This window comes from Bombina bombina, chromosome 1, assembly GCF_027579735.1.
Source record: "Bombina bombina isolate aBomBom1 chromosome 1, aBomBom1.pri, whole genome shotgun sequence".
Taxonomy (NCBI): Eukaryota; Metazoa; Chordata; class Amphibia; order Anura; family Bombinatoridae; genus Bombina; species Bombina bombina.
Window position 1 is genome coordinate 1,516,992,716 of NC_069499.1, and position 12,182 is coordinate 1,517,004,897.

A 12,182-nucleotide genomic window follows, 5' to 3' on the forward strand; every position below is an offset into this window, starting at 1 on the left:
TGTGAATTCTTTCAACAATAATAGGTGGGTAGCTTTCTGGAATCTGGAGTAGACGAGGAAGTGTGACAGTTATCAACTTATACAAGTCCTCAAATTGCCTATCCTCCGGGACCCCTATGATCCTGAGGTTATTCCTCCTTGATCTGTCCTCCAGATCATCAATTTTGTTTTGCATTTTCAACAGAATCTTATTTGTGGAGTCACAATTAACTGTATAGTTTGCAGTCAGATCCTTCTCTGTTCAGCCTCGGATAATCTAGAGGCAAACTGCTTCACTTCATTGGATAAAGAGGCAATATCTTGTTTAATTTCTACTTTTAATAAATCAAATTTAGGAGTTAATGCCTCTGAGATTCTCGAGACTAATATGTGTATGTCCAGCAGTTCAGAAGTACCAGGTACAGAGGGAGTAGGTGAATGTACCTCCATTGAGGTTTCAGGAACAATTTTGTTCCTCTTATCTCTTTGTCTCCCCGTCATAGTCGCAGGAGAAGTGTTAGAGTGCCCGTGAAGAAATTTATCCATCTACAAAAAAAGTGAATTTAGGAAAACTTCTAAGGTGATTCTCCGAATTAAGGAGTGACGTGGGAGAAAAAAAAAAAAGTGAAATATACGTGATTTTAATTAGAAAGGAGGGGGTAGTGTATACCCATTAAGTTTTAATGTGAAGGGGGGAAGAAGGGAAAAAAAAAAAAGGGGAAAAAGGGGAAGTGTAAGTGATTTACACCGTGGGATTATAACGTGATGGGGAAAATAGTGATTATAAGTGAAATATGTTCTCCTGAACAGCTATGCGAGGAGACACTGGGCAACAGGAAGAAAACCAAAAAACTCTTTCCTTACTTCTATATCAGTTAAGAAGGAGTGCAAAAAAAACGATGATTTAGTGGACAGTCTGAGTCCTTTAAAGAAAGGGATAAATGCTAGGGCTTATCTAAAAAAAAGAGAGAGCCACAAATGAAGACTTGGATAAGAACAGGTATACTTTTTAGGAGAACGGGAGAAAGAGAGGGGTGTATCTTACCCAGGCTGTTTTATATGTTCTCTATTTTTTTTTTTTGGAAGAAAAAGAGGGGTTTAAATATTATGCACTAGTCCTCTAGGTTCCCACGAGTTATACTAATTAAAGAGACCCAAAATGTAGTTTTTAACACTTCTACAGCTGAATATCCTAAGGTTTAAAGCAAACACAAATATGTAATTCCTTTTTCTTTTTCTCTTCCTCCCTTTCCTCTTCCAAATACCAAAGGTAAATTATTAATGAGCTATGTATAATTGAGAAATATAACCTTGAGGCATGATATTTGTAGACTGGTTGTTAATCTTCCCTTTGTTTCCTGCACCCTCCCAACTGGTCAAAAGCCCCTTGCACACAAAAAAAAGAAAGGAGAAGTATGAAACCTATAATGAAGGAGATTCCAGTAACAATATAGGCATTTTTGTCAATCAAGAAAAAAAAAAAAAACAAGTTGGACATGCAGTTACAACAGCCTTATCTACTATCAGCTTCTAAATAAATATAAAAAAGTAAGGTATCTTAAACTTATACCATATGGAGCCTAGGAGATTACTTAAAAGTAAGAATGATCATTAGGTACCCATAAAGTTGCCTATCTTTCAATAATTAAGCTAGAAGGTCTTGTATCACGTAAGGCACACCTTAATATAATGACCTAGGGTCTGTAGTCACTGCCAGGACACCTAGACCCAGTTATATCTTAATTGCTGTAAGGGAAGAAAAAAACAAAAAAATAAAAGTCTTTCTTCTTTTTCCTTTTGCAGGGTCAAAATATATACATTGGTGGTGTCAGTAAATCAGCTGAAGGTGTAACAAAAAAGAAAAAAAATACTATATAATCAGCTAGGAATAATATTACTATAGCAAGAAGACATAGATAAGCAGTTCTAACCAAGGCTCCTAAGTTTGCATATAGGTATATAGGTATACTATACCAAACCAAAAAAGTCCTGTATATGATATTTCACTCTTTTTCCAAGTGTTCTTAACCCATCATGCAAATAAGATTTATTTGTGCTACAAACACCAGGTAGGAATATATTCACTGTCCGTGTCAAGGAACAAAAGTTAAGTGAGTTTATTCTGACAGAATTATACCCAGTTAGTTCTCCTCAGACGTCTGCCTCCAGCCCTTTGAAACCAGTTTTTCCCCTTTAGAGTTTTCTCCACTCTCTCCTTCTAAGAGTCCTCCTCAAGGGCTACCGGCTGGTGCTATCAAAGAGTTTAATGAAGATGTAGGATAACAACAGAAGACTCACCCCTTCCCAGACTGTCCAGCCGCACACCGCCTCGTCTTCGGTCTCCAGAGCACTGCAGTGCAGCCTGATGCAAGTAGGAACCGGAACTCGCGCTCCGCGTCTTCGGATGATGACCTCACTCAGCTCCCCTCGCGCAGCACCGGTGGGAGGGGAGAGAGCAGCGCTACACCAGGCGGCAAGACGAGAAGCAACCTCAAGACCGGGCCCCCAAATCAAGACCTCGGCTTGGCTCCCTCCCACGCAGCACCGGTGGGGGAGGGAGGAAGGTGATCAACAACGGTGAGACGGCAGGTAGCTCCTTTGTGGTGAGAAAGCGTAGTTCAGACTTTCGATTTAATCTGGTGGGGGCAGCAGACACAGGGAAGGGGGAGAGGGTTAGCACCAGGAACCTTAGCACGGCTTCGGAGAGAGGGGTAGATAAGTATCCTCGGGCTGGGGCTCAGGTAATGTGGGTATGGCAGAATTAAACAAAATAGAGCGGGCAGCTACAGGCAGAGAGGCAAATCCAGGTAGCAATAGTGAGGTAAAAAAATCAGTGAGCTGGAAAAACACTGAATAGGGTTCCAGAGTAGGTCTTCCTTAACTGCCCAAAGAAAATTTCCCCAGAGCTTGGGGAGAGGCGCGAAAAAACCACCGCCAGTGAGTGTAGGGCTGAAGGTGCGAGCTGAGCAACACCTGTGTAGCTCCTCCTCCACCGGAAACCCAGGGCATGTCCGGAATAAAGGATTTTATATCATTAAGTAAGAGAGATTTTTTATATAAATAGATAGGTCACTCAGATGGGGCTGCTAGAAAAGGAGAGACACAGCCCTAAAATTACTATATATAATCTAGACCATAAGGCTGACATCATACTAAGATAATAAAACACACAAGGAAAAACCTATTGTAGGCAAGCTAGAAAACAAGTTTAGCAAATACAGACTTGTTTAAATGTAATATAATGTGCAGTAGAAATAAAGGGGAGTCCTAAGCCCAGCACCTGATGGAAAGAAGTTCTATGAAATAATGAGGCCTGGCTACTGGCCACACACACTCTGCACACTGTACTAAATAAAGCTTTGCAAGAAAAGAAATAAGGCCTGGAAACCGGCCAAATATACAAACATCATGCAGGCAAGCAGGCTGTAAACCTATTCCCTGTTCCAATATAAAATAATTACATATAGGATAAGAATATGAAACAAACAATTACATATAGGATAAGAATATGAAACATAAAGGGATAAGAATATAAAGAACTTTGGAAGGAAACCATATATAATAGTTTTACAGAAAAGTCTTAAACAAGATAAACAGAATAGACTAAAGAACCTAGGAAAGAAGGGGAATGAAAGGTAGCAGAGTCTCCTGTAATGGAGTTAAGGGATGAGCTGACAGGCTAGTGGAAAATCCCAGTGCAGTGTAGTAGCAACAATGTTTCAAAGTGAGGGGAGGTCTTAGGCTTACCTCATATAAGGGAAGTTCTGGAACAATCTGGCCTCTTCCACCTGGGATTTTTCAAGAAGAAAGTTTGTGCCATACTTCAAGTGAAGATGTCTCGGTCCAGGAGAAGTGCTGCGGTGCCCATTCGCTTCAGGGAGTCCTAGGAGATCCTTGAGGAGTACACCTGTAATAGAGGAAGAAGATGAGGATGTGGTGCCACCAACCCCTGCTGAAACAAGGCCAGTATTGTCTGCTATACCACCTAGTCTGGTAATACACAGTCCCCCAGCCCCTGATCCTGCGCCCGCCGGGCCCAGTACTGTTATTGTTGCGGGACAGGCGGGTGCAGGGAGCGCAGGCCCATCCAATCTTGATAGAGCTTTGGAGGCAGGCCTGGGGGCCCTCATGGCCTCCGGGATGTCTCATGAGGCAGCGGCGGCCGTTGTGGGCCTGTTTAAGGCACTTACGGCCGCCGTTTTGCCCCCGGTGGGAACCCAGGTGGAACCGGGGCCTAGCGCCCCTCAACAACCAGTAGTATTGCCCAATGCATGCCCGGGGCCTAGCACCCCTCATCAACCAGGGCCTAGCATGTCCGCCCATCCAACCGGGTCCCTAGCGCCCGGTGCGGATGCCTCATTGGTGGCGCAGTCCTCCGCTGGAGTGGGGCCTATAGGCCCTATGATGCTTACAATACCGCATCAGTCATTGGTGGCTCAGTCGGAGGCTGCTACTTCCAGAGCAGGCTCTGGTTGCGGACTCGCATCCTCCGCGCCCATTTCCGGCCAGTCAGGTGACGCGCGTGACGTCACTTCCGGCGCAGCGGCAGTCAGACGGCCGGAACATGGAGAGGAAGGTCGCATCTCTGGGGCAAGAAAGAGGCCTAGCCGGGTACTCTCCACAGGTGAGGAGGGAGTATCCGGGCGGGCCCGCTCCGCTGCGCAGCATCTGACATTGCGAACAGAGCCAATATGTTACAGAGGGGGCGCGGCATGCAAAGGGGGAGGCTCATGGGGTCCAAAGTTAATAGGCAGGCATATGGGAGAGCAAGAAGTTCGTTGATGGGGCACCAGTGGTCTAACGGGGGGTGCCAGAAATAATTATGTACCTCAAATGGGGGGGAATGCACTTGCAGATGGCGCACAGGGCGAGTCATTACAGCGAAGAGTTGCAGGGGTTCAGGGAGACCTTGGAACTATTAATGCAGGTGCTCAGAGCGTAAATATAGTCAGGGAGCCCGTGGTCAGGGCATCCTCCTCTGTTGCAGGGACAGTGAATGAATGGAGTGGTGATATGGATGGTGAAAGGGCGAGAGGCGTCCCAACTGGGGCTGGGGTCAGAACTTCTACCCCGGTTAGGGGTGACAGGCATGGGGACCGCATGGCTGGCCTGGATACTCCCCTCTTGTTTGTTTCTCCTCCACAGGATATAATGGCTGCAGCGCCAAGTGCAGAGATCTCTGATACAGCAGGAGTTGGACCATCAGTACAAACGTCAGGAGGACCAGTGGGAGCTGCACCCGGAACATCTACACCTTTCACATCTGCAGTTGGTGAGAGAAATGTATTTAATTTGTCACACACCATTGACACTGACTATAGCACTGATTCAGACTCAGCTGCTAGTGGCTGAGCATAATCAGGCTAAGGGTTTAGGTAACTATACTGTAAAAACCTGATCACTGAAGGGGGCGCTCAAGATGCAGTATAATCATTAATCTAGAACAAAAGTATATATGATGGGGCAATGTTAAGCTATCATAGATGAGTATATACACAATAAAGGCAGAAAACAGTAAATTCTTAGATACTGTAGTGAAAATACACTTGCAATTGTGAAAAATTAGACAGTCCTTTATATGTTCTTCAAAGGATAACAATTGCTGTAGTGGCTGCCTCCTCCTCACTGGATGGTCCAGGTGGTACTATATAAGATAAAACAGAATGGAGGGGCGCCTCATGTGTGGTATCATCTATTAATTAACAACGAGTCACAGAACTATTGCCAAATGGGTACTCACAAATTTGGAGAGCACACTTATGTGCTGGTAGGGGCGGGCTGCAGAATTAGAAAGGTGTGACAGCTCACCCACTTGAAGGCGCTCTTGGCGTAAGATGGTGGTGCTATAAGGGAGACAAGAAATACGGGCACCACATGTGCAGACTATTAATGGTACAACCACAACAGATTCCTTAATGTGGAATCATGATTTTTTATGCCTGATGAACCGTGAAACGCGTTGCATGATTGGGTGATTATTGGACAACCCTGTTATCCACTCTCATCAGCAATCATTATGCTGTTGTTTTTAAACTTTTATGCTTTTTTAAATAAATTTGGATATATCTTTTATCCTTTGAGTGGATTCATTTCTACCCACCATCTGCCATTGTTCACCTATGAGAGACCAGCCCAGCACCTGAGGGAATACATTATCATACAAATATCAAGATACCTAGAGTTTGGGTGAGCTGCCACACCTCTACCAATCTGCAGCCTGCTTCTACAAGCACATTGGTGTGCTCTGAGAATATGTGAGTACCCTCCACATTAAGGAATCTGTTGTGGTTGTACCATTAATAGTCTGTACATGTGGTGCCTATATTTCTTGTCTCCCTTATAGCACCACCATCTTACGCCAAGAGCGCCTTCAAGTGGGTGAGCTGTCACACCTTTCTAATTCTGCAGCCCGCCCCTACCAGCACATAAGTGTGCTCTCCAAAGCTCTCCAAATTTGTGAGTACCCATTTGGCAATAGTTCTGTGACTCGTTGTTAATTAATAGATGATACCACACATGAGGCGCCCCTCCATTCTGTTTTATCTTATAAGGGTTTAGGTAGCATGGAGCAGCCTGCGCTGCCGGCAGGGCAAAGCACAGCGTCAGCCTCCGCGGGCAGTGCTCAGGGAGGGGAGAGCACTGCACAGCCGCAGGATATACCAGTTAACGCCAGGAGGGTGGCTCTGCAGGGGGACTCTTACCCCTGCAAGATCCACTGCCTGCATAAACATCTCAAACCAAAGACGGTACAAAAAATTTGCAATCATAAGTATGTCAATATGTTTGAGCTGTCCCTAGAGGCGCAGCGCGACAAGGAGCAAAGTGAGGATGGGACTGGACCAAAAAAGATCCAGCGCCCGGATACATTTGAAGAGTGGAGGCGGTGCTTCAGGGTATTCTCCTCCTGTTACATTGAACAGAGGCCGGAGGCCGCGGTAGATGTAATCAAGTACGCGGAGATAATAGAATGTATCTATAATAGATACAGGGAAGGCATGTGGCGGGCCTATGATAGTGAATTTAGGAGGAAAATGGTCGGTAACCCAGTTTTGAACTTCGGGGTGAAAGACTTGGACCTGTGGTCCCTGCTTATACTGGTAAAAGGGGGGGCAGGGGGATCGCTGCTGCAGACAGGGCCCCCTAGGCCACCGAGCCTTGTCAAGCGTTGGGGCAGGGAGTGTTGGAAGTACAACGAGAAGCAGTGTGACAAAGGGGCCTCCTATTCCTTTCGGCATGCCTGCATGTACTGCGGCGGTCAACACCCGGGAGTTGAGTGCCCCAAACGGAGGGACGGCGGAGCCTTCCGTGGGGCAAAATCAGGGGGGTCTGGACAAAAGAGCTCCAACACCCCTGAAGCTGGACGCCATTAGGCCTTGGCTAGCGGCCTACCCAGATAGGGTGGCGGCTGCCAACCTATTGGCGGGGATTGGAGAAGGATTCAAGATACCAACATTGGGGTTGGTAATTGGGTCTGCCTCGCATAAGAATTTAAAGTCGGCTTACGAAATGCCGGGCGAAGTTTGGGCGAAATTGAGCAAAGAAATTGCTCTGGGGAGGTTTGCTGGTCCATTTGAACAACCTCCCATCCCTGACCTGGTTATATCCCCTTTAGGGGTGGTCCCTAAAAAGGAACCAGAGAAATTCCGCCTGATTCAGCATTTGTCTTATACAAAAGGCGGTTCTGTCAATGACGCAATAGACCCCCTGATAAGCTCAGTGTCGTACCAATCGATTGACCAGGCGTTGGAGTTGGTAGTTGCGGCAGGTCTGGGCACGCTGCTGGCCAAAATGGACATCGAGTCTGCCTTTCGGCTACTCCCCATACACCCATCATCGTTCAGACTGATGGGGTCTAAATTTGAGGGAAGTTATTTTATTGACAAATGCTTGGCCATGGGTTGCTACCTATCGTGTGCTTATTTTGAGGAATTTAGCTCATTCTTACATTGGGCTATCGTCTTGGCGGCCGGTGGGGGAATAGTCGCCAATTACCTGGATGACTTCCTGCTGGTCGGCACCGCAAATACACGCGAGTGCGATCGGCTGATCGCAGTAATGCGAGGATTAATGGCGAAATTTGGAGTGCCACTAGCTGAGGAAAAAACCCAGGGCCCCTGTACAAGGCTCACGTACTTGGGGATAGAAATTGACACTGCTGCAAGGCTATGTCGTCTTCCAACCGACAAGGTGGAAGCCATGCTCTCAGCGGTACGCAAGGCTGGGGCAGCAAGGAGCTTGCCCCTGAGGGAGCTGCAGTCAGTGCTAGGCTTACTCAATTTTGCGTGCAAAATTATACCCATGGGCCGCGTGTTCAACAGGAGGATGGAAGCTTTGCTTTCCACTCCTCATGGTGCACGTAAGGTGTCGGTTTCTGAGGACATGCGGGAAGACCTAAGGGTGTGGGAGCATTTCCTGAGAGACTTTAACGGAACGCTGCTTTGGCGCGCTCCTCGGGTTTCCAGTCAGACAGTGCACCTGCTGACGGATGCTGCTGGAGCGGCAGGTTATGGCGCTTACTTGGACGGGCAATGGAGCGCTGAGCCATGGCCCCTAGCATGGGTCCAAGTGGGTCTGACAAGGAACTTGACACTACTGGAGCTCTTTCCCATAGTCGTGGCTATGGAACTCTGGGGGCCGGCCTTAAAGGACCGGTTTATCGTGTTTTGGACGGACAACGCTAGCGTTGTGTTCGCAATAAATAGGTTGTCTGCGTCGTCACCTGTAGTGGTTAGGTATTTGCGCCAGCTGGTGCTGAGGTGCTTGCAATGCAATATTCATTTTCCCGCGAGACACGTCCCCGGGGTCAACAACACCCTGGCGGACGCGCTCTCAAGGTTCCAATGGGAGCAGTTTCGCAGACTGGCTCCTAATGCAGCAGCAGTTGGCTTACCTTGTCCCCACTCTATTTGGCAGTTGGCGGGGCATAGAGGTCCATAGAGCACCTAGTGAGGGCGTCCCTGGCGCTGAATACCTGGAGAGCTTATTCAGAGCACTGGGGCGAGTGGGTAAGTTATTGTCACGAACAGGGTGCAGCGGCAAGAGAAGCCCCTAGGGATCTGTTCTTGGAGTGGCTTGCAGAGAGAAACAGGCGAATTTCGAAGGGCACTATATCCAATAGGATAGCTGCTGTCTCCTTCTTTTGCAACATGTTAGAGTGGCCCAACATCACTAAGGGATTCCTGGTGCGGCAAGCGATTAAGGGTTGGGGTAGGCTCGAAGGTAGATCGAAGGATGCGCGTGAACCAGTGACGTTTTGCAGATTAGCCAGGCTGCTGGACGCCACCGGGGGCATTTGCATTGAACCTGGGGAAAGAGAGCTGTTTCAGTGCGCATTTTCTTTGGCATTTTTTGCTGCACTTAGGCCAGGGGAGCTGGACGCCAATTCAAGGGATGCGGTTATCTCGGGAATGCAATTGGCTCATGTTAAATGTGCGGGTGATAATTTGTTATTGTTTATCCCGCACTCAAAGACAGACCAGGAGGGGAGAGGAGTGTGGCTCACTCTAACACCCTCAGCCTCGGGCGTCTGCCCGGTTTTGAATACAAGGGCTTATATGGCGCAGCGACCGCGAGGCCCCGTTCAGTTCTTAGTGCATTCCGACGGATCAAATCTGTCTCGGTACCAGTTCGCAGCGGTGCTCAAAAAGGTAGCGCTCGCGGCAGGTTTGGGGAACTGTAGAATCACCCCCCATTCCTTCAGAATAGGGGCTACTACCAGCGCTGCGGCGCTGGGTTAGAGGGGGGAACACATCCAGAAGTTGGGAAGATGGAGGTCCCAATGTTATAAGTCCTACGTGCGCCCGCCAGCAGAGGCGTAGTGGTTAATCGGGGCGTGAGTAAGAAAACATGCGCCTTGCAGTTGTTCTGGTTGTGTTGTCTGTCGATGGCTTCTGGTGATTAACTATGTAATCCGTTTTTTAGGTGTGGCTACAGGTCCTACTCGTATCTGGATAATAGGGCACTCCTACGTGCATTGGGCGTCACTAAGGGCCCATTCTCTTCCTGAGGGGCAGCAGTTGGGTCTTCAGACGTCAAAGGCATCGATACGGTGGTTGGGCCGCAGAGGCTTACAGTGGGATGGTTTGCCTGCCCTCCTCCAGAATGCTATACATAGATGGGGACAGCCCCACATCATCCTCCTACACATGGGGGGGAACGATATAGGGAGTGCACCGGCCCTGGACCTCATCAATGCGATGAGGTCCGATGTCAAGTGGATCTGTACCACGTTCCCGGGGGTTAGGTTGGCTTGGTCCAACATAATTCCTCGGTTGCGTTGGAGATATTTTCCCACATCTAGAGTAGCTTATAGAGTTAGGAAAAAAATTAACAGGGAGCTGGGTAGAGCAGTACTAGCGGTAGGTGGTTTTGTGGTCCGCCATGAACTGATCTCAGTGGACAAGAAAGGGCTGTATCGCCCGGACGGGGTGCACCTGTCCGATGAGGGGCTGGCGATCTTCCTGGCGGACCTCAAGACGGCTTTGGTTAGTAATATTTAGCGGGTGGCGGCAAGAGCCCGGTTTTGGGGAGTGCCTGTCTCTTGTGGCGGGAGGTCGTAGCCATCAACAATTTGAGGGCGGAGTCTGCAGAGGTGACAGTCGGGCTAATGGGCGGGGGTGTTGTCCTCAGGTCGTGACCTGGGAGGTCCGCCCGCAGGTCTGCTGGCTGAAGATCCTTTAGGACGTCCGCGCCTATTAGACGGAATGGGGTGGGGCCACATTTGCGGACCACCCTTGGCATTTGCAAGTCAACAATATCTGGCTGCGACCTCTTGTCATATGGAGCTAATAGTATCATTTTACTAGGCCTCGAATGCTGCCACGGGTTAAATATTTGAAGTGACTTCCGTTGAAGTCAAGTTAATCTTTGTTAATAAATATGACCATTGTCATGGTCTTTAAATCCCAGCTATCTGTGTTGTGTGTTTTATTTCTAGAATAAGTAGTTATTGAAGTGTTTTGTAAGGGGTTGGAACTACCAAATACAGCATCAGCCCTTAGGGGAATGAAAGGTAGCAGAGTCTCCTGTAATGGAGTTAAGGGATGAGCTGACAGGCTAGTGGAAAATCCCAACGCAGTGTAGTAGCAACAATGTTGCAAAGTGAGGGGAGGTCTTAGGCTTACCTCATATAAGGGAAGTTCTGGAACAATCTGGCCTCTTCCACCTGGGATTTTTCAAGAAGAAAGTTTCCCTCCCTTTCAACCCTATTGTTAGTGGTTATTAAAGAAAGGGACACTACACCCAAAAAATTTCTTTCATGATTCAGATAGAGAATACAATTTTAAGCAATATTCCAATTTATTTCTATTATCTAAATTGTTTAATTCTTTAGATATCCTTTGTTGAAAAATAGCAATGCACATGGTTGAGCCAATCACACGAGGAGTTTGTGTGCAGCTACCAATCAGCAGCTACTGAGCATATCTAGATATGCTTTTCACCATGGAATATTAAGAGAATGTAGCAAATTAGATAATAGAAGTAAATTAGAAAGCTGTTTAATATTGCATGCTCTTTCTAAATCATGAAAGAAAAAAAATGGGTTTCATAACCCTTTAAGTAGTTGTTAATGCAACGTTCATGGCGTCATTCAGGCAGATGGCTTCCCTGTTGGGTTGCTGGTCCTTAGATGCGAAAGGCAGGGATGGGGTTAGTTTACCTAGTCTTGGTAAGACCTTAGCCGTAATTTAGTTGCTTCCGGGATGAGCGTTGCTGCAGGGCTTTGCTATAACAGTGCCTTAGAGGTTGAAGCGCATCATAACAGCCACGTATCTCCTAGTGGCGGGAGGTCGTAGCCATCAACAATTTGAGGGCGGAGTCTGCAGAGGTGACAGTCGGGCTAATGGGCGGGGGTGTTGTCCTGAGGTCGTGACCTGGGGGGCCCCGACCCGCGGGTCTGCTGGCTGAAGATCCTTTAGGACGTCCGCGCCTATTAGACGGAATGGGGTGGGGCCACATTTGCGGACCACCCTTGGCATTTGCAATCCACAACATCTGGCTGCGACCTCTTGTCATATGGAGCTAATAGTATCATTTTACTAGGCCTCGAATGCCGCCACAGGTTAAATATTTGAAGGGACTTCCGTTGAAGTCAAGTTAATCTTTGTTAATAAATATGACCATTGTCATGGTCTTTAAATCCCAGCTATCTGTGTTGTGTGTTTTATTTATAGAATAAGTAGTTATTGAAGTGTTTTGTAAGG

General features: G+C 47.5%; 1 protein-coding gene across 1 annotated transcript in view; it reads right to left on the bottom strand.

Moving 5' to 3' along the window:
• Positions 1-225: 225 nt before the first annotated feature.
• The window catches only part of LOC128666775 (uncharacterized), a 64,441-nt gene continuing 52,484 nt past the window's right edge, over positions 226-12,182 (bottom strand). Inside the window, exons 4-5 of the mRNA XM_053721565.1 lie at positions 3,759-3,886; positions 226-525 (exon numbers count right to left, since the gene is read on the bottom strand). Coding sequence (XP_053577540.1) covers positions 226-525; positions 3,759-3,886 — 428 coding nt within the window. The remainder of the gene's footprint in view (positions 526-3,758; positions 3,887-12,182) is intronic.